We start from the raw sequence: 21,302 nt of genomic DNA on the forward strand, positions 1-21,302 counted from the left end.
TCAGGGGACTGGACTGATCCAGAGTTTAAGGGCCCTGGATAGAGACTGAGAAGGGAGAAACGGTGCCCATCTAGGGAGTGTGGTTGAAGGGGGGGCCCTGTGGTGCAGGAGAGGGCAGACAGAGACGGTCCCTGGAGACAACGTCCCCCCACCCCCTCGGAGGAGGGCGAGGCCCACGCCGCGGGCCCAGGTAAGCCGGTAAGAATGCAGCAGTCGCCGAGCCGGGCGCGGGTGCGTCCCGGTGACTCAGCCCTTGCCAGGAAGGGGGAGTTCACTCTGCTCTCCAGAGCTCCCAGACCGCAGCCTGGTCCGGGCTGGCTCCCGGGGCGCCAGGCCAGGGCCCCGCAGCAGGCAGCCCGGCCCCGGGAGCGGGACCCTTCCTCCAGGCCCTCCCCCCCCTTTCCGGTCGCAGCCACCTGGGGTCATCACAGGGACGCGGCCGCGGGTGGCGAGAGCGCGGCGAGCGAGCGCCGTGGGGCCACGGCAGTCCTGCCCCTGCCGCGACGGCGCCGCAGGGGCCTTCGAACGGCGTAAGTAGCGACTGCGGGGGCTGGAGGAGGCCAAGGAGAGGCCCCGAGTCACTCACTTGGCTCCCGGTGTCCCAGCCCCCTGCTTCAAGCCCGGGCTGGAAGGCGGGATTAGGGGAACTGGCCTGGCGCCGCCGCCGCCTCCCTAATTGCTCACTGGCCGGCGTGGTGGGGCGCCCAGACTCGGCTCCGAGGCGGCCCGGGTTAAGTGTGGCCCAGACGCTGTCACCCCAGCGGCGGCCCCACCTGAGGATCATCCCACGGGCGCGCCCAGCGGGCCGCAGGCTCCAAGCCCTCCCCCATTCTCGGGGACCTGGTCCCGGGGTCACGCTGAAGGTCTCGCCCCCCACCCCCACCCCCCACCTCGGGCTGTCTGATGGCGGCTCCTTCCTGTCCCCACGGCCCCGAGGAGGGACTCAGCTCGCGATTCCAGATATGCTGTCGGGCTGTCCCTGCCTGGAGGGGCCCCTTCTCTCTTTCCCCGAACACCCGCAGTTTGGAAGGCCTCGGACTCCGGTCTGGAGCCAAAAGAAGGGCTCAACTGGAGAACCTCTCTTTGCCTCCAAAGTTGGTTTTCTGACACAAATTCCCACGCACAGCTGGCAGGGCCGGGGCAGGGGGCGGGGGTGGGGGGGGTGCGGATTAAGGATGCTCGGGGCTGCTACCGGACGCGGGAGGCTAGATGGTCACTAACCGGATTTCCCGGAGGGACAGCTTCTGGCGGAGTGGGCACGAGGTCTGTGAGCCCCAGGCCCCAGGCGGAGGGGGTGGGCGAAGGGTGTCCGAGGGCCTTGATCACTCCCATCTTTGGGACAACGAGATTTGGGGCCACAATTATTCAGACCATTGGCTCGAGGTGGTTGTGGTCACAGCGGTTTCTCTCTCTCTCTCTCTCTCTCTCTCTCTCTCTCTCTCTCTGTCTCTCTCTCTCTCTCTCTCTGTCTCTCTCTCTCTCTCTCTTTCTCTCGTTCTCCTGATTTCCCGAAAACTTTTGCAGAGTTTAGGGCAGGAGAAGGCGAGGGCGCGGCCCCTAGTGCAGCCCCTCGGGGCGCTGGGCCTGGGGGCGGGCGGAGATTTGGGGAGACTGGGGCCCAGCCCCGAAGTCGCGGAGGAAACGCGCGGAATCGGCTTCCTGTGGGGGCTCCGGCCGCGGCGCCCCGCGGACAGACGTGTCCGGCCCTGGCAGCGCCCGGCCCGGCGCGGGGAAGGGACGTGGGGGTGGGTGGGAGGGGGCGACGGGGAAGCCGGGGAGGGGACGGGGAGAGGGTGGGCCTGGGAAGAGGGGAGGGGAGAGGCGAGCGGGGGAGGAGCGAGGGGGCTGGAGAGGGAGAAGGAAGAAGGAAGGGGGCGAGCGGCGCGAGCTGGCGCCGAAATGGGAGAAAGGAGCGAGTGAGAGGGGAGGGGGCGCGGGGCGAGCTGCGGGGAGCCGAGCGGCCCCTCGGCTGGGGCGCCCTCCGCAGGCGCGCATGGCAGCCTCCGCGCCGTGATCCCCGCCGGCTGAGCGAGTAGCGCGCAGCTTGCACGAGTAAGTTGGTCGGGGGGCCGCGCTGGAAAGGGGGGAGGCGCGCGTCTGCGGCCGGATCACCCCCCCCCCGCGCGTTCCCCCCTCCCCTGCTGGCGCTAGGGGAAGGTCGGCCTCGCCCGCTGAGCCCTGTTTTCTGCAGGTCCCGGGCCGATGTCCCAGGTGAGTGGCCAGCGCCCCCCTCATTGCGACGCGCCCCATGGAGCCCCCAGCGCAGCCCCGGGCCCAGGTAGGACCGCGGCTGAAGAGCGAGACTGGAAGGGAGCGGGGTGGGCGGCCAAGCCGGGGGAAGGAGGGGTGGGGGGGGTGGGGGAGTTGGTTGGGGGGATTTGTTAATTCTCATTCCTACTCCGGGAGACGCGGGGAGACGGTTCCGGGGAGCTTGGGTGGAGGTGGGGGTGAGGAGACTGGGTATGGGGACTGGGTCCAAGGAGAGTAGAGGGCTGGGGTGATGGGGGCAGGGCCGAATGGAGACGGCGGCTGCGCCAAACTGGCTCCAATTACCCCCACTCCCAACACCAGGCGCGCACACACACACACACACACACACACACACACACACACCCCGCGGTGTCTGTCCGTCTGGGACTTGTGTCCCAACCGTTTCTGCCCAGTGTGTAAATATTTATGGGGGCCTCAGGCTGGGGTTGGGGTGTCTGAGTCTTTCTCTCCTTCCCTTCCCCCAATCCAACGAGAGCCTAGCGCTTCCAGAAAACTTTTGTCCGCCGAAAGCTGCTGCAGGACCCGGCCCCTCCCCTCCTTGCCATCTTGTCTCCCTCGTCTTCCTCCCCACCCGGGCCTCGCCGCTCCCACCCTGCAGGCGCGCGCGTACACACACACACACACACTCCAACCAAGTGCCCATAGCTGGAGTGAAATGCCCCTTCCCCCACCTCACAGGGTCTGTAACCTCTCTGGGATTCTTGCGGGAGCCTCCCACCCCAGGAAGGCTTTGCGACTGCCAGAGAGAGATATGGGGTGGGAGCCCTGAGGCTGTGGCTCTCAGTCCATTCTCCTCATTATGCAGATGTAAACTGAGGCTCACAGTGGCACGCAGGGCCCGGGAGAAGTGGGGATTTGTTCGGGGGCAGTGTGGCGGAGAACAAGAATCTAGGCCCAGATTTCGGGACTTCAGGTCTAGGTTAGTCTCATATTCTTTTGCCTTCTTCTCACCCACCCCCCCTCTCCCTTTCTCCCCTCTTTGAGACTCTGAATAAAGAAGGTCTGGTCCTGGGTCTCTGACACCAACTCCCTGCATAGCCTTGGACAATTTCCTTCCCCTCTCTGGCCTCAGTCTCCACCTCTGCCCATAGGGGCCTGTGTGCCTGTTGGAGAGGCCGTCACCTCCCCAGGTCTATCTGGTGCACACCCAGGGCCACCTCAGTGGGGCAAGGACAAGTGGAAGATGTCTGGCCAAGGGCCAACACGTAGATGGGACTCATGTGCCTGCTGAGTATCCCCGCTAGCCCTCAGAATCTCTCTCCTCTTTGTGGGGCCCTTGGAGCAGAGACTTCTGGAGAATAAGCTCCTCCAAGAAGTGGACTCCTTCTTCAGCCTGGAGAGAGAGGTTGGGGCGAGGGCCAGGAAGGATCTTTCTCTGTGTCTGGGAACCTCTCTCCCTCTCGGCTTCTCTCACCCCTCCTCACTTTCTGGGCCTCTCCTCTTTCTCTCCCACCCTCTCTCTCCCGCCCTGCCTTCTTTCTCTGCTCGTCCGTTTTCTCCGCTCTCTCCCCCACTACCTCCTTGCAAGCTCCACTCTCCTGTGTGACCCATTCCGAGTGCTAGCAGGGAGCCCAAGGGGCTGGATGTGCTCAGGGAGGGTGGGCCACCTGGAGGGGTAAACTCTAGGCTGTAACTTAAGGCTCCCCCGACCCAGAGCCCCAGCGAGCCCCCTCCCCAGCCTGAGCTGGGCCAGACAATGTGGCTTTCATAACTCGAGGAGGCCTGGCTCTGCCGCCTTGGGAGAAAGAACCCTGCTGCCCAGGAAGCCCAAACCGCAGGAGACCCAGCCAAAACCCCACAGACGCCGAGACCAGAATCCCCCACACTCCCTGCCGAGGGCTGACAGAACAGCAAGGCCAGAGAGCTGCCTCTGGGGGCCCTGCTGGCAGGACAGCCTCGGAGCAAGTTTCCCCCCTCCCTCAGCCACCCAAGATGCAGACGGGGTGCAAGGGGACTCAGGGTAGCTCTGGCTGGGGCACGTGGCCAAGCCCCCACACCCTTGGCTCCCCCAGTACCTCCTCCCCACCCACCCCTGTGAGCCCCGGGAGAGCCTGGCTCCCTTATCCAAGGCAGATTTCTGTCCAGCACTGGGGCGTCACATTCCTGCTTTTGGTTCTAAATTGAGTTTCGTGGGGAATTGGAGCCTTCAGACCTAAAATAAAACCAACCCGACCCAGCCTAACTGGCCAGCTCAGGCTGTCTTCAGTCCTCAGCCTGGTGGCTGGGATTGGGACTGATGTGTCACAAGTGTGTATCCAGTGAGCTCACATTCTCGTCTTCTTGGAGTCTGGAGCCAAGTGCTACCCCCTAATCCTCACCCCCTCATTCTCCCTCCTGCCCCTGACCTGGGGCATTCCAAATTCCAGGACTCAGTCCTCACCAATGGAATATTTGTCAAGTGCCCACTGGGGGTGCAGAGATGAACCGTGACACCACGGGAGCAAGCTGGGGAGGGCTGCAGTCTGTCTGGTCGAGGAGCTGTGACCTCACTGTGAGATATAAGTAACAACAGGTGTTAAATGGGTCCTAAGTTCTCAGGAGAGGGGCCACTCCAAGGAGGGTCTATTGGCTTGAAGATCAAGGGAAGGCTTTCTAGAGAAAAGGGTGAAGCTGGAGCTGGGCCATGAAGGATAGGTTGGATTGGAAGAGTGGGAGAAGGGAGGGGTAGGGCCTTCCGGTCAAGAGGAGTGTGTAAGCAAGGGTGGATTGGTCAGAAGGCTCGGTGGTGACCTGAGACCATGGAGAGGTCTGGCTGCCTGGAAACAGAATCCCTGTCCATTCATCAGGCTGAAGATGTAGACTGAGGGGCCTTGAATGCCAGGCCAAGTAGAGATTGGGGTCCGAGGTTCCAGTCCCTACCCTCTGAGCAGAGAGATCCTGGCCCTCTCCAGAGACAGGCAGAAGTCCAAGGGGGAGAAGCCTGAATCCACTGCCCACAAGATAATGGAGAGGGCTGGGTTTGAGAGACCAGGCATTGGAGCTCCGGAACAAGGACCCCAGAGTGAACCCATCCCACCGAAAGAAATTCCCCGTACTCTGCGGTCCAGGAGCACCCCTCACCTTGGAGGGCAGCAGGAGGAAGGAGCCCCCAGGGCTCCTGCTGAAGTTGTGGGTCTCCCTACCTTCCCTCTTGGGCTTGCAGATTTAAACGGGACTTTTCCGCTCCCTTCTGGGAGGCCTTTCCAGAACTCAGGGCATTGGCTTGAACCCTATCCTGTGTCAGGGAAGAAAGTGTGTCAAGGCAGAGGGACTGCTGCCTTTCTATAGTTCCCTCTTGTGGATGGAGACCCTAGAGAGAGATGCAGGGCTGGGGCTTGGTCTCTTGGTTGAGCACTTGAGCTCCACCTCTCGTCTGACTTTTCTGCTCCATGGGCTTCTAGGGAAAGCTGTTTCCTGGTCCAGCACCTGGGCACTGGGCCATCTGGGTAGTATCTCGGTCATAGCTCAGGTCTCCCCGCCACTTCTTAATGCCTCCTCATTTTGCTTCCGTGTCCTTGTGCCCTCGGGGTCACGTCTGTTGGGTCCCTTCCTCACTCCAGGAGGCCTGTCCTCTGTGTTTCCAGGTCATGATGACTGGAGTGGATTGTCTTTCCTCCCTAACAACCTTCCAGGTCTGAGCCCTGCCCCAGAATGGCCCATTTCCTCCAGGAGGGCCTCCTCGGAACTTGGGCTGGGCTGTCTAACTTCCTGTCTGCACTGGCCTCGAGGTCACCAGCCCCATAGGTGACCTACAAGGAGAGACCGCCAGAGAGTGGTGTCACTAAGGGTGGAGGGCAGAAATGGGGACCAGTCTCCCTAACCCCGCTTTCTCACCTTTATCCCTTTCCAACCCTGGAGGGGGGCCAAGGGAGCTGCAGTCCTGGCTCCCTCTGTGGCAGAACGGATGGTGTCATCCCGGTGCACCCCAGTGACCTCAGGAGAAAACCTGGGAAGCGACCACAAGGCCCCAGTTCTCTAGGCTCACCAGCCTCAACGCCACCAAATGACTGTGGCTTCCCTTGTTCACGATGTAACCGTTCACCCTGGGATGTTGCCTTCCCGCTGCTATTCTTGAAATGTCTTTTTCCCCTTCTTTGCTGATTATCCAAGACCCAGTGTGGTCGTTGTCTTCTCCGGGAAATGTCCTAGAGACACAGCATGCACACTCACCCCTGGATGAGTGCCCATCTTCTGTGCTTCCACAGCCTAGCGTACCTCCTGCCCCTCAGTGTGTGTGACCGCCCCCCACCCTCCCACAGAGAACTCCTGGGGCAGTGACCTGGTCTGTCTCATTTTGGTCTACCCAGCACTTGACGTATTGTAAGTTGCATTATAACTGCTTAATAAATGTTAAACCAATGGCGGAGGGAGGGAGGGAGGGAGGGAGGGAGGGAGGGAGGAAGGAAGGAAGGAAGGAAGGAAGGAAGGAAGGAAGGAAAGGGAGGGAGAAAAGAAGGAAGGAAGGAAAGGGACGGAGGGAGGGAGGGAAGAAGGAAGGAAGGAAGGGGAGGGAGGGAGGGAGGGAGGAAGGAAGGAAGGAAGGAAGGAAGGAAGGAAGGAAGGAAGGAAAGGGAGGGAGGAAGAAGGAAAGGAAGGAAGGAAGGAAGGAAGGAAGGAAGGAAGGAAGGAAGGAAGGAAGGGGAGGGAGAAAAGAAGGAAGGAAGGAAAGGGACGGAGGGAGGGAGGGAAGAAGGAAGGAAGGAAGGGAAGGGAGGGAGGGAGGGAGGGAGGGAGGGAGGGAGGAAGGAAGGAAGGAAGGAAGGAAAGAAGGAAAGGGAGGGAGGAAGAAGGAAAGGAAGGAAGGAAGGAAGGAAGGAAGGAAGGAAGGAAGGAAAGGGAGGGAGGAAGGAAAGGGAGGAAAGGAGGGAAGAAGGAAGGAAGTAAGGAAAGGAGGTAGGGAAGAAGGGAGAATGGAAGGATAGAAGGAAGGAGGGAGGATGGAAGGAAGGAAGGAAGGAAGGAAGGAAGGAAGGAAGGAAGGTGGAAAGAAGAAAGGAAAGGAGAGGGGGAAGGAAAGAGGGAGGGAGGACAGATGGAAGGAAGGAAGGAAGGAAGGAAGGAAGGAAGGAAGGAAGGAAGGAAGGAAAGGGAGGAAGGAAGGAAAGGAGGGAGAGAGGAAGGAAAGGGAGGGAGAGAGGAAGGAAGGAAAGGAGGGAGGGAAGGAGGAAGGAAGGAAGGGAGGAAGGGGAAGGAGGGAGGAAGGAAGGAAGGGGAGGGAGGAAGGAAGGAAGAAAGGAAAGGGAGGGAGGAAGGAAGGAAGGAAGGAAAGAAGGAAGGAAGGAAAGGGAGGGAGGGAGGAAGGAGGGAAGGAAGGAAAGGGAGGGAGGGAGGAAGGAAGGAAGGAAAGGAAAGGGAAGGAGGAAAGAAAGGGAGGGAGGGAAGAAGGAAGGAAGTAAGGAAAGGAGGTAGGGAAGAAGGGAGAATGGAAGGATAGAAGGAAGGAGGGAGGATGGATGGAAGGAAGGAAGGAGGATGGATGGAAGGAAGGAAGGTGGAAAGAAGAAAGGAAAGGAGAGGGGGAAGGAAGGAAGGAGGACAGATGGAAGGAAGGAAGGAAGGAAAGAAAGGGAGGAAGGAAGGAAGGAAAGGAGGGAGGGAAGGAGGAAGGAAGGAAGGGAGAGAGGAAGGGAGGGAAGGAGGAAGGAAGGAAGGAAGGGAGAAAGGGGAAGGAGGGAGGAAGGAAGGAAGGAAAGGGAGGGAGGGAGGAAGGAAGGAAAGGGAGGGAGGAAGGCAGGAAGGAAGGAAAGGGAGGGAGGGAGGAAGGAAGGAAAGGGAGGGAGGGAGGGAGGAAGGAAGGAAAGGGAGGGAGGAAGGAAGGAAGAAAGGAAAGGGAGGGAGGAAGGAAGGAAGGAAGGAAGGCAAGGAAGGAAGGGAAGAGAGGGAGGAAGGAAGGAAGGAAGGAAGGAAGGAAGGAAGGAAGGAAGGAAGGAAGGAAGGAAGGAAGGAAAGGGACGGAGGGAGGAAGGAAGGAAGGAAAGGAAAGGGAAGGAGGAAAGAAAGGGAGGGAGGGAGGGGAGGGAGGGAAGAAGGAAGGAAGTAAGGAAAGGAGATAGGGAAGAAGGGAGAATGGAAGGATAGAAGGAAGGAGGATGGATGGAAGGAAGGAAGGTGGAAAGAAGAAAGGAAAGGAGGGGGGAAGGAAGGAAGGAGGACAGATGGAAGGAAGGAAGGAAAGAAAGGGAGGAAGGAAGGAAGGAAAGGAGGGAGGGAAGGAGGAAGGAAGGAAGGGAGGAAGGGGAAGGAGGGAGGAAGGAAGGAAGGAAGGAAGGAAGGAAGGAAGGAAGGAAGGGAAGGAAGGAAGGCGAGGAAGGAAGGGAAGAGAGGGAGGGAAGAAGGAAGGAAGGAAGGAAGGAAGGAAGGAAGGAAGGAAGGAAGGAAGGAAGGAAAGAAGGAAAGAAGGGAGGAAAGGAAAGGAAGGGAGGAAGGAAGGAAGAAGGGAAAGGGAGGAAGGAAGGAAGGAAGGAAAGCGAGGAAGGAAGGGAAGAGAGGGAGGGAAGAAGGAAGGAAGAAAGAAAGGAAGGAAAGGAAGAGAGGGAAGAAGGAAGGGAGGGAGGAAAGGAGGGAGAGAAGGAAGAATGGAAGGAAAGAAGGAAGGAAGGAAGGAAGGAAGGAAGGAAGGAAGGAAGGAAGGAAGGAAGGAAAGAAGGAAGGAAGGAAGGAAAGAAGGGAGGAAAGGAAAGGAAGGGAGGGAGGAGAGGTTCATGAATGGCCCCCTACATGCCAGGGCACTGCTGAACATTTCATCTACTCTTTGAAACCCTGAGGGATAAGCACTAGGACCTGTCTTTACACACAAGGGAACACAAGTTCTGGTCACTTGCCCAAGCTGGTTACTGATAAAAGCCAGGGCGTGGGTCTTCCAGCTCCATGCTCAGGCCTTTTTCATGACACTACATGGGAGGGACAGTGCTGGCTGTCAGGGCCATGGCACAGTGTCTCTAGGGCCAAAGGCTGGAACGGGTCAGGCTCCTCCCTTCCTGGGAGTTAGGACTCAAACCCTGAACCTCCATGTTCGCGCCAGCTTGGTCTTAGCCCCCAGGAGCCATGTCTGAGCTGTTGTCTAGACCAGGCTCAGGGCTAGGAGAGGGGCCATCTGGTAGGCATTGCTCCTCCCCGGGTGTCTCTGTGCTCACCTGCTCCTCTTGTCCCACCCGTATGATCTTCCAGAAGGCGTTTGACTCTGCTCTCATTACCCCAGGTAGTGAGGGGGCTTTCACCGGGCCCAAAGAGTGGGTGGGGCTGGAGGGAACCCTCCCCCTGCCTCCCTGGAGCAGCCATGGTCACCGTGAGGGGCGCCCAACACATAACTCTGCTGCCCTCCAAAGATTCAGGAGCCCTGCGCCCCCCTCCCGCCCCAGCTCCTGTCTCTTCGAAGGGCCTGTGGTTTTCCCAGGCAGGTGTGAGCGCGTCCCTCGGTCTAGTGCTGTCTGTCCTGTTTACTTGGGTTCCCGGGGCCTCGTCCCCTTGGCCATGGGGACCAGGATCTTTGGAACAAGGATTGCTTGGGGCCCAGGGAGGCAGCGGAGCCCCTGGATGGATCCCTCCCCTCCGGCTGCTCCCACCCCCCAGACCTGCATGCCCAGCCCTCATCAACTCCTCTAATGATCACCCTCCTCTCCCTACTCCCTTCTTTTGGAGGACAGAGAAGGACAGCGTATGCATGCCCCTGTGTTCTCTGTGACTGAGTCTGTCTCTGTTTCCAAGACTAGTCTTTGTCTATCTCTCAGTTGCTCTGGGCGTGTCTCTCTCGGTCACTTTGTGTGGTGGGCACAGGCGGGTGTTGATCATTTACTCTCTGGGTTTCTGCCCTTTCTTTTCCTTCTCTGCCTGTGGCTCTCCTCTCCCTGTGCCCTTGTGGTCTCTGTGTCTCTCTGTGTCTCTTGTTTCTACGTCTCCCCTGCTTCCAACATGGCATGCAGTGGGGGGGGGGGGGGTGCGGGGAGCACCCTCTCTGAGCCCCTGTTACCCTGAATACACAGCCGGTGGTCTGATGAGAGGATTAGGCTGCACCCTGTACCCTGTAATTGCCCGCCTGGCTCCGGGGCCCCATGGCCCCCGACTTCACCCTCCTGGCTCCCAGCTTACCCTCAGTCAGGCCTTCCCACACCCCAGGGGTGGCACCGGGGGGATTGGGAGTCCAGGCCCCTTTCTGCCGCCCTCCCCTACCTCCCATCCCCCTAACCCTCTTGCCCTGGGCCCAGGGGGCCCTAGTCTTGCCACCTCAGGAGCTGTGGGTTTGAAGTTTGCTCCATTTCTGCCTTCCGCCCACCCTGCACTGAGGGGCTGAGCTCCTCACTGTAATTACATGTGGCTGCGGTCCGCCTCTTCCCAGCCTCCTGGGCCGGCTCCCTGCCTCTCTTCCTGCCCGGCCCCTCCGCCTCAGGCCCGTCCTTCTCCTCACCCCCAGGTCTCTGATTCCTTCTCCTGCTCTCATCCTATTTGACCGGGCTTCGCCCTATCTGTCACTCTCGCTCTTCCGGTAACCATGTTCCCTTCTCTGTCGCCTCTGCCTCTGTCCCCATCCTTACCTGCCTCCCCCTCACTTTCTCTCTACTGAACCTCCCTCCTGTCCCAGGCTGTCTGTCATGGGGCTTCTGGGGGCTCCCTCTTTCAGTGCCCAAAGCTGCCTTCTGATGCTGTCTCTCTCTCTCTCTCTGCTTCTTCCTTTCATTGTCCCTTTGGTTCTTCCCCTGTCACTCTTTTTTTTTTTTTTTAATTTATTTTGAGAAAGAGAGAGAGAGTGAGTGTGGGGGAGGGGCAGAGAGAGAGACTCCCAAGCAGGCTCTGAACTGATGCAGGGCTCGAACCCCCAAACCACGAGATCATGATCTGAGCTGAAGTCATGAGCCCCCCACCCCCATCACTCTTGATGCCTGTCCCTACTCTCCATCACTGACCATCTGTCTGTTCTCTCCTGTTCCGCGGTTCTGCCTCTTCTCCCCACTTCCCTTCATACTGCACATCGCTGGGGCGCCTGGGTGGCTCAGTCAGCTGAGCGTCCACCTCCTGATTTCGGCTCAGGTCATGATCTTGCAGTCTGTGGGACTGAGCCCCGCATCGGGCTCCGCACTGACAGAAAGGAGCCTGCTTGGGATTCCGGCTCCCTCTCTCTCTGCCCCTCCCCCACTAGTGCTCTCTCTCTCTCTCTCTCTCTCTCTCTCTCTGTCTCTCTCTCTCTCAAAATAAACAAATAAACATTAAAAAAAAAACACTGCACATCTCTGGCCCCTTTCCCTGACAACCACACGGACACATGTAAACACATGCACTCACGTGCACGCATACACACACACACACACACACACACACACACCCTTGATCACTCGTGGGTTTTGTTTTGGGAACTTTCTATTTTGGAGCCTGGCACTGTTGCCAGATAGGGTAAGGGCTGGGTAGCTGGTACAAAGAGACAGAGAATGAGGGCTCATGGCATTCTGGGCTGTGGGAAGGGGACCAGGGCTGGGCAGACAGGAGGGCACCAGGAAAATATACCTTCGTCGTCTGATTTTTCTCTAGCCCAGACCCAACCCCTCCTGCCTGAGCTGGAGGTAGTAACAGGATCCACGCACCCTGTGGAGGCAGTGCTAGAGGAGGACTCCCTGGAAGAGGCGGCACCCCCCATGCCCCAAGGCAATGACCCTGGGGCCCCTCAGGCCCTGGACAGCACTGACCTCGACGGCCCCACAGAAGCTGTGACACGTGAGTCCTAGGGAGCCAGGGGATGCGGGTGGCAACATGGAGGGGTCGCACCAGGGAATCCGATTCTTACGGGCTGGCGGAAACGCAGCCGTCGCCCGCGGGAGCCTAGCACAGGGCCAGGACCTTGAGGGGTGGGTGACGGAAAGGCATGGTCACTGTCCTTTCTGTCTAGGAAAGAGACCGCCACAGGCAAAATGACTGGTATAAGATCAGTTCACAAGGAGTGTGGACAGGCTCCAGGCGATATGGTTCAGGACAAGAGGGCGTGTGGCCATATGAAAGGAGAAGGGGGCTGGGGGTGCTGGGGGCAGGGAGCCAGAGCAGAGCCCCGCTGGATCCCACCCTTCCGGGCGTCAAGGGTGAAGAGGCAGGAGAGAAGCCCCCAGCTGCCCTGGGCAGAAGGGAGCCCACCCCCAGGCTTGGCTGGAGGAGGCCTCCGAGGAGGTCCTGGAGGGAGGGAATTCTTCCCCTTCGCTCTCAAGAGAGGGGGAGGGGCAGCCAGAGCCATTTGTATTTAATAATAAGATCCACAAAATCCGTAGATACATTTGCCCTTTCCAACCTTGTCTCCCTAAAGGATCTCACGAGCTCTTCAAAGCAGCCCGTAGCGAGGCAGCAGGATAGCTCTTGCCAAGTCCATTTTACAGATGAGGAGACTGAGGCACACAGAACCACTCAGCCTGGACACAGCTGGGGAACTCAGGTCTCCCGGCCCAGTGCTCTCTCCTATGCCTTCCTGCCCAGCTGGCAGGGCTCAGCAGGGAGCTGCCTTCAGCCAGGGCATCTGGGGCTAAGTTGGACTCCCTGGAAGTCGGGGTTACTAAATCCTGCTAGCGCACTGCCCTCAGCCTCCTCTAGACACACCCACCAGCAGAATCGAGAGAAAGAGGTCAGCGCCGTGGCCACAGAGGAGGGGGCCTGGATGGGAGTCGGACAGACACCTCTGTGTCTATGGGCCCGAGTGTTTGCTCTGTGACTCAGTCCCCACGGCCACCCCCACGGCTATGGCCACAGGCAAGCTCTGTGTCTGCCCGAACCTCCCAGGGCCCTCAGCTCACCACACACTCCCGCCCTCTGGTCACTGTGCCCATGTTTAGGCATCAGGGCAGGGGGCACGGAAGCTGGCCAAGGACTCGGGCCGGTCTCCCGCCACCACGGGGCCAAGAGGTGGGAGCAGGATGATTCAGGCCTGGCTGCTTCCCATGGCCTTACCCCTGTTTACCCAGATGCAGGCACCAGCCACACCTCAGGGCCAAAGGCTCCCAGCGTGGAGCTGCTCCAGAGCCCTGCTCCCATCCTCTCCTGACTCCCCACCTGGTCCTCGGCTCCTTTCTCACAGCGTCCATCCCCTCCCCACTCCACTTCCTTGCTGTGGAATCTTGGGCAGGTTTTACCCTCTCCACACCTCAGTTTTTTCATCTGTGAAATGGGGCCGGTAATAGTCGATCTGTCACAACTACGACACGGAAAGCTCTCGGCACGGTGCTGGTACCTCATCACAGCTCCACGCGTAAGCTACTAGTTCTGAGACTAGTGATGGTTGGGATGTAGCAGCCTATTCCCCAGTCCTCCGTCTCCCAGCCTCTGCTCCCTTCCTGCCTCTGCGTCCCGAGCCCCAGCTCTTAGCCTCCAGGCCGGGCCCACCTCCGACATTTACTAGCTGTGGGACCTTGGACAAGTTACTGTACTCCTCTAGGACTCCGTTTCCTCCTCTGTGAAAGGTGGGTCCTGCCCTATGGAGATACTCAGAGGCTTTGGTGAGAGAAGAATTAGCATGACAAGTGCTTAGAAGGGTGGAGGTGAGCAGTCAGTGCTCCCTGACTGGACGTGACCGCCACCATTTCTTAGAAGGCCCAACCAGGGGACGCTTCCCCAGTCAGGGGATGCTCTGAGGCCACCTTCCCCTCTCCTCAGCCTGCCGGGACTCGGGGACCCAGACCCCAGTGCGTAGAGATGGAAGTGTCCCGCACACATTTACAGAGTCCTCCCCAGGGGTCAGCAGCCCTGAGTGGCTGAGGGGTCCCAGAGCTCTGCTTCTCCCTCCCCTCCCCCAAACACACACACACACACACACACACACACACACATACACACCTCCCCTCATCTCTTGTGAACAGAACCATGCCATCCAGGTGAGCAAAACTGAGGTGAGGAAAGGGACTGGGTGCTTTGGGGGGGATCCCCAGACCCAGCTTCCCTGTACCCCACTGATGAAGCTGAAGTTTGGTCCCTCAGCCTGAGATGGGGACTCAGAGAATTCCTGGCCTCGGGGACCCCCCCCTCCCCCACCGCTGGCCTCTCTTCCCTTGTCACCCTTCTCACCCAGACCCCCAGGGCCCCACAGCAGACTCTGCCAGCCACCCCACAGAGGCGGACAGGGCAGGGGAGCCGAGGGGAAGAGAGGGGCTGTGAGGGCCCCTGGAGTCCAGGGCCAGGGCGTTCATCTCCAAACAGATGTTTCCAATAAATCACCCAGCACACGAAGGGCAAAAACAGCTGGGGGCTTGGCAGGGGCCGAGGTGAAGGTTAACTGCTTCGCTGCTGTCCTTCCTCACCCCAGCCAAACAGTCCTTACCCCTGACCACCGTCCCTCTTGCCAAAACCCCAGGACTCCAAGGGCAGGAGAATGGATTTCATGTGGGGTAAGAAGATGGGGTCCAGGGCTCTGAGTCCCTCCTCTTGTCTTGCACCTCTGTCTTTTCTGGAGGGAGCACTGGCCTGGGAGTCATGGGCCAGGCTCAACTCTGCTATTTCCTGGTGTGCCTCCGGGCACGTCAGTTCTGCTCTCTGGGCCTCAGTTTCCCCATCTGCAGAATACAAGGCCGGCTAGTTGGCCTGTGGTGTATCTAAGGACCGGGCCAGAGCTCTGGGAGGTCGTGGCCCCCCACCCTGGGGTCCCCCATTAACCTTTCTCATTATCTCTCTAGGCCAGCCTCAGGGGAACCCCTTGGGCTGCACCCCTCTGGTGGCGAATGGCTCAGGCCACCCCTCGGAGCTGGGCAGCACCAGGCGGGCGGGGAATGGTGCCCTGGGTGGCCCCAAGGCCCACCGGAAGTTGCAGACGCACCCGTCTCTCGCCAGCCAGGGCAGCAAGAAGGGCAAGAGCAGCACTAAATCTGCTGCCTCCCAGATCCCCCTCCAGGCGCAGGAAGGTAAGCACCCCATCCCACCTCTCCCTGGGAGAGGCCTCCGAAGGCATGATGCAGCAGCATTTTCACCAGGTTGCTTGTTAGAAGTTCAGTCTCAGCCCCACGCCAGGCCTACCGGCTCTGAACCTCTGGGTAGGGCCCAGGAGACTGGCCTGGGAATCTGGCCACCTACACCTGGTGGGTAAATCGAGGCACGGCTGCGTTCTCAAGACCAGCCCCTCCCCATCTCTGCTCACGGAGAGTTGCCGTAACAAGGAAGAAAACCATGTGGGCTGAGCCTGTGTAAACCACCCCATTTCTGGAAACACAGCTTCCCTCAAGGAATGGACCCTCTGTTTAGTGAGAGCAGGACACCCAGCAGAATAAAATGAGGCACCATCATCAGATATTCACATGGGGGTGCAGCGAGGACTGTGTGCTCCGGCGGGGGGCGGGGGGGGGGGGTACCGTGGTACGGCGGGAAGTCAGAGAACCCAGATATGCCAGCCATCGTTCCTGCAACGCAGAGGGGCCTCTGCAGGGCCGCCCTGGGCAGCCAGCTTTCCCGCCTCATGAGGCATCAGTTCAGCATGGGTGACGGCCCCCTGTAGCTCAGTGGTACTTGACCTTCACCCCAGAATTTTTAAGTGAGCCCTGTCCACTCCGGGGGACTCCGTCCGGCCTGGTCTACTGCAAACAGGATTCAGTGTGCACATTTGCATGTAATGTGTTCACCAACTTTCCCACCGAACAGATTCTGCCCAACAGTCTTAATTATGAAGGGAGTATTCGTTCATTTAAAATGTACTGCGCATCTGCTACGAGCCAGGCCCTGTGCTGGGTAACCAGTCCGTGGCCTCTAAAGCTCTCATGAGAAAGACAAACAGGTAATCACCATATGGGGTGATAAATACACTGACAAAGCCACACACTGGAGATTATGCAAACAACCCCAGGGGACCCCACACCAGCCCAGAAAGCTGGGGAGGACGAGTCTGGGCAGGCTCCCGAGGTGTCTGAGCAAGCTTTAAAGGGTGAGTAGGAGTATCTAGCCAGGAGGGGCATTAACACAGAAGTGAGAAATGGCTAGTTTGGCTAGATCATGAAATTATGTAAGGAATGGGGAAAGGTGAGACTCCAAAAAGGCAGGGGCTCTGGGGGTGGGAGGCACCTGGTTAACTCTACCCTGGACCTAGACTTTATCTGGAAGGCAATAGGGAGCCATTGAAGGGTTTTAAACAAGGTAGTGACTTCCATCGGATCTGCATTTGAAGAGAACGCCCTCGTTCAGTTTGCAGGTAGGTTGCAGGGGCTCCGAGCTGTCCCTCCACACAGTCCCTCCACACAGAAATGAGGCGGGAGAGTCAGATCCTCCGTGGTGTGAGACTCTCTGGAGGGGAGGCCAGGGGCCCACCTGCTGCGTGCCCAGCCCCTGGGAGGGATGCCAGCTCAACATCCTGGCAGCACACTGAGTGGAACTAGCCTGCCTGGTTTGGGTTCCCAGCTCCACCGTTTCCCCGCTGGCTGCCCAAGGGTAGGCTCACGTGTTAATTCAGCTACCATTTACTTACCTCGATGTCAGGCACCTTCTAGGGACTAGTAACATGCCAGTGACTACAGCGGACAAAGACGCCTGCCTTCCATGTTAGTAGGAGGAGAAAGCTGTGCAGAGCCATGGAAGGTGATAAGTCCTGGGGGTAGGGAGGAGGCGAAGCAGGCCAGGGGCGGGGCTGAAGGAGCTGGGGTGCGGCCAGCAGGTCACAGAGATGGTGGTTGTGGAAAGCCACAGCAGAGTGATCCAGGGGGACAGTGTGGGAGGAGACCAGGTCACGTGGGACCGTGGGGGCCACTGTGAGATCTTTGGCTTTTACTCCTAGTGAGGCGGAAGCCGCTGGAGGGCTCTGAGCACAGGAGGGATGGACTCCACTGAGGTTTTGCAAGGGTCCCTCTGGGCTACTGTGTAGGGAGTGGGTGCAGGGAGGGGTAGTCAAAGGTGGGGAGTGGGGTTACCAGTGAGAGGGCTGTTGCAGTTGCCCTGGTGAGAGAGCAACAGAATGGCAGGATTCTGCTGGGTCTATTTTGAAGTGACTTCTCTGTGCCTCAGTTTTTTCATCTGTAGAGTGGGGCTAAGAGTGGCCCCATCTCATGGAATCCTTGCAAGTTAAAATGAGTTTCATTCATGCCCAACACTTAGAACAGTGCCTGGGACGGGCTACCACTCAGTGTGTGTGTTAAATAAATGACTCAGGGTGTCGAAGAGTGGGCCTCGGGGTCCAGACCGCCTGGGCTCAGACCCTGGCTCTGAAGCTAATGGGGCAGGTGCATGTAACTCTCTGTGCCTTGGGGTCATGCCCTGGAAAGAATCACCATTTATCTGAGCTGTGGGAGGGTAGGGGAGCGCTCGTGAGCCCCCTGTGGCTGGGTCTCTGGCCCCTTGGCTGTCTCATGGCCCTGTCCCCCCACCCGTGCCCGCAGACTGCTGCGTCCACTGCATCCTGTCCTGCCTGTTCTGCGAGTTCCTGACGCTGTGCAACATCGTCCTGGACTGCGCCACGTGCGGCTCCTGCAGCTCCGAGGACTCGTGCCTTTGCTGCTGCTGCTGTGGCTCCGGCGAGTGCGCCGACTGCGACCTGCCCTGCGACCTGGACTGCGGCATCGTGGACGCCTGCTGCGAGTCCGCCGACTGCCTGGAGATCTGCATGGAGTGCTGCGGCCTCTGCTTTTCCTCCTGACCGCCGCCGCCCCCGCAGGGTCCCTCGCGCCCGCAGCCCGGGGGCGGGGACGCGCGAGGCCACCTCCGCGGAGGCGGCGGGGGGGCGGGGCCGCTGCAGCGCCGCCTCCTCGCGGTTCCCGGGACCGACGGTGGCCCCGGACACCCGGCGGGCGGGCGGGCTGGGGTGGGAGCCGCGCCTGGCCCCGCGGCCTGGGCTGCGGAACACTGTGAACGTGGGGCGCAGGGACGCGGGGGAGGCGGGGCCGGCGGGCGGTGCGCTCCTCTACCTCTCACCGCCCCTGGCGCCCGCCTCCCGCCGCCCAGGCTCCGAGGACAGCAAAATGTGAAGTGAGACACCCCAGCCCGCCCTGGGCCAAGCCCCTCCCCAGTCTTCTTCCTGGGACCCGTGGGGGCCTGACCCCTGCGGTGACCCCCGAAGTCCCCCAGAGGGCAGGGCTGGGCCAGAAGGGACGGGAACGCATAGAGACGACTGGAAGGGGGGAGAGGGAGGGAATGGAGGGAGGGTCTGTTCTATTTGTTGCTGTAAATAAAGTTATTTGTCCAGCTCAGATTTCCTCGGCTCTCGTGACTACTCACGAGTCCACGGACCCCGAGACTCCGAAGCAAACACCCACCTCCCCCCTCACATACACACACACACACACACACACACAGAGCACCCAAATGATTGAGCCTTCCTTCTGGGGTCCGTTCTCTTCATGTTCCCCTCCCTCCTTCAGGGTCCCCCGAAAGGCAGCAAGGGTGCAGACTCCCCACCATTATTTCCCTCTTCCCATCAAAGGGAAGGGGGGAAGCCCAGGGAGGGAAGAGTTAACCCTTGGCATAGAATTAATTAACAACAGATGTGTTCGGGTTTTGATTAATTAATCTCCTGCTGACTCCTGCTTCTCGAAGCCCTTTCCGTGATGGCTCTGAGGCTTGGGTGCCGCCTGTGTCGGTGGCAGAGCAGTGTCCGGGGAGGGGTCGACTCAGGACGGCGCAGCCTGGGCTTGCCCCCCGGCTGGCCCCGGAAAGCAAGCGTGGCTTGCATGGGGGTCACTCAGCCCAGCCTCCAGTCCCCTGATTGTCAGGGGGCCTGAGGAAGAAGAAAACTGGCAGGACTAGCAGAAGCCTGGAGGCCCCATGGCCAGAGCCCTCCTTGTCTGCAGGCAGGACAGCACTGAGCACTGCAGGAGGGGGTTCCAACACTGGGGAGGCCTGGCTGGGCTGAGCCTTCCCTACCCCATCCCCGACCAGGAGAGAGTCAGGAGGGGCCCAGGGTGAGTGAGAGAGAGAACATCCCGTGGTTGGACTTGTACCATCTTGAGGAGAAGACAGAGCTGCAGAAGGCCTTGTAAACTTGAGAAATGGGTGGGCACCGCTTCCAGGAACAAAGGCTGGAATGGCCCGGAGGAATTCTGGAAGGAAGGAGCTCAGAAAAAGGGCCAGATGAAATCTCAACTCTCTTAAGGAGTGTCCTATGAAGGAGCAGCCCATGACTTTGGGAGGGGGGTACAGTTGTAGCAGGAGGAGGTAATAAGAGGTGGTGAGAAGGATTTCCCCGCCGGCCTCCCCTACACCAGCTCCCCCCCTCCCCCGCCTCCCATGCACAGGTACACAGCCCTCACTTTCCCAACATCAAGGTTTCCCCGACCTCTAGGACCACATAGGAAACTCAGGACCCGGAGGGGAAGGGACCTGCCCAGGGTCACATAGTCAAAATGGAAGCCAAGAGAGAAACCCCATCTGCTTGGCCCCTCAGTGTTCATTTATTTATCTGTGTATCTGTGAATTTTTGTGCTTAGTTTTTGCATGCCCAAAGTACGAAAGGCTCTGAAGTCTAGCCTGTGCACATACAAGCATTTACACCTATTTTCTTCCTTCCTCCCTTCCTTCCTTCCTCCCTCTCTTTCTTTTCTATTTTACAAAGATGTCAAGGTTCTAGACACATTGTCCTACACTGTTTTTATCCCTTGACCATTTGTCCCGGGGACCTTCCTAGCACACTGAAAAGAGGCCTGAAGTTCCACTGAAGGACGAGCCTCCGTCCAGCTCCCCGGCTCCTGCTTAGTCCCTTCCAGTTATTTCTCTGCTACAAACAAGGACATGCGCTAACATGCCCTTTTCCGTGAACAAGCCGTGGCTGTAGAATATTTGAAAGGTGGGGTTGCTGTGACTTTGACACGGCGGCCCCATCGCCCTCCATGGCCACAGAAGCGCCATTTTTCTCACTGCTGTGGCTCTTTGTCCTGAGGAGGGTGGACAATGATGGGGGGCTCTCATTCAGTCCCTGCTCAACCTCAGGTCTTCCCGAAGGCTGGGGTCTGAGGGATGTGAGGGAGGCCGGGAGGAGGGGTGGGGTGCTCCCGACCAACTCAAGGTCTGGTCCAGGTGGGCAGGAAGGCCCCCTCCCTGGCCCTGGCCCCTCATGGGGACTGTGGCAGGAAGAGGTGCCTCTGCTATCCAAATATCGATTTCCTGCTGCAGGCTCTGGGCTGTTTTCTTTAGGACAGTGGCTGAAACCTGAGAGGCTGAGCTGGATGGGGGCGGGACAGGGGCAGGATTCAGCCAGCCTCCCCCCGGCGCGCGCGCGCGCGCGCACACACACACACACACACACTCATTCACTCACACTCACAGACTCTCCTTACAGTCACGTACCCACATACGTTCTGCAAAGCCACACGTACCGCACTCACATGCACACCACACCCACATGTATATGCACTCAGGCTCTTCACATTTGCAGAGCCCACAGCCACGGCCAGCCCTGGTCAGCCTGGGGCTGTGCTGCAGAGCCCAATGTCCACTCCCGCGGGTGCGGGTTCCAGCACTAGCTCTGCTGCGGGCCCCAGGGAAGAGGCTCTTTCACTTGGCCTCACTTTCTTTATGTAGACAATGGGACATCAGTGAGACTCTGGAAATCTAATGGTCACCACAGGGTTGGAACAGGAGACCAGCCCCCTGTGGCCCAGGAGACTTCTTGACTGGGCACGCATCATGTCCTGAGCCGTCTAACCCAAGACAGGCATTACCACACTGATGGGCGGAGAAGCTGGTGAGGCCAAGTTCAGTTGTCTCTGGCCAGGGTTGCCCTCGACCACCAGGTGATCTTGTGTGCCAGACTCAAAAGATTTTACCCCATGACGGAGCAAGTAGCATAACGAGGGGCTGGCTAATGAGGGGAGGGCTGGGCAGCCGTCCCTCTGCCTGCATAGCGGCTATCAGCTTCTCCCCATTCTTTAGCACATTTCATTAGCATCCCAATTAAATCAGCTGGTACCCAGAGCTGGGCGGACACAGCCACACGCCCTGCCATTCCATGGCTCTGGGGCTGCCAGGACGGGACACCTGTAAGCAGCCTGGATGCTGGATTGCCTGCAGCCACTCGTGCCCTGGGACATGTGCCAACACCCCCCCCTCCCCAACCAGGGAGAGTAAGGGACTGAGGGCTGGCCCCTCAGCCTCTCGAGTGGCTCCAGACACTCCCCATTGCTGAGCAGTGGGAAGGC

General features: G+C 59.3%; 1 protein-coding gene across 3 annotated transcripts; it reads left to right on the top strand.

Moving 5' to 3' along the window:
* Positions 1–292: 292 nt before the first annotated feature.
* Positions 293–18,361, top strand: MDFI (MyoD family inhibitor). Of its 3 annotated transcripts, none has more exons than XM_058733898.1 (5): positions 293–530; positions 2,192–2,278; positions 11,767–11,949; positions 14,877–15,101; positions 17,553–18,361. In XM_058733898.1, the coding sequence occupies exons 2-5, from the start codon at positions 2,203–2,205 to the stop codon at positions 17,807–17,809; spliced, it is 741 nt and encodes a 246-aa protein (XP_058589881.1). In that variant the 5' UTR covers positions 293–530; positions 2,192–2,202; the 3' UTR covers positions 17,810–18,361. The 3 variants fall into 3 exon arrangements, with proteins under 3 accessions (XP_058589881.1, XP_058589883.1, XP_058589880.1); XM_058733900.1 differs by lacking the exon at positions 293–530 and adding an exon at positions 1,176–1,263; XM_058733897.1 differs by lacking the exon at positions 293–530 and adding an exon at positions 1,855–2,052.
* Positions 18,362–21,302: the final 2,941 nt, after the last annotated feature.

Source organism: Neofelis nebulosa, chromosome 6 (genome assembly GCF_028018385.1).
Source record: "Neofelis nebulosa isolate mNeoNeb1 chromosome 6, mNeoNeb1.pri, whole genome shotgun sequence".
In the NCBI taxonomy this organism is placed as follows: Eukaryota; Metazoa; Chordata; class Mammalia; order Carnivora; family Felidae; genus Neofelis; species Neofelis nebulosa.

Excerpts from the sequence above, each read along its gene's own strand:
- MDFI (XM_058733898.1), top strand. The coding sequence starts at position 2,203 with ATGTCCCAGGTGAGTGGCCAGCGCCCCCCTCATTGCGACGCGCCCCAT. Across the intron at positions 2,279-11,766 it reads CAGCGCAGCCCCGGGCCCAG|CCCAGACCCAACCCCTCCTG; the intron begins GTAGGACCGCGG and ends ATTTTTCTCTAG. Across the intron at positions 15,102-17,552 it reads CCCCCTCCAGGCGCAGGAAG|ACTGCTGCGTCCACTGCATC; the intron begins GTAAGCACCCCA and ends CCGTGCCCGCAG.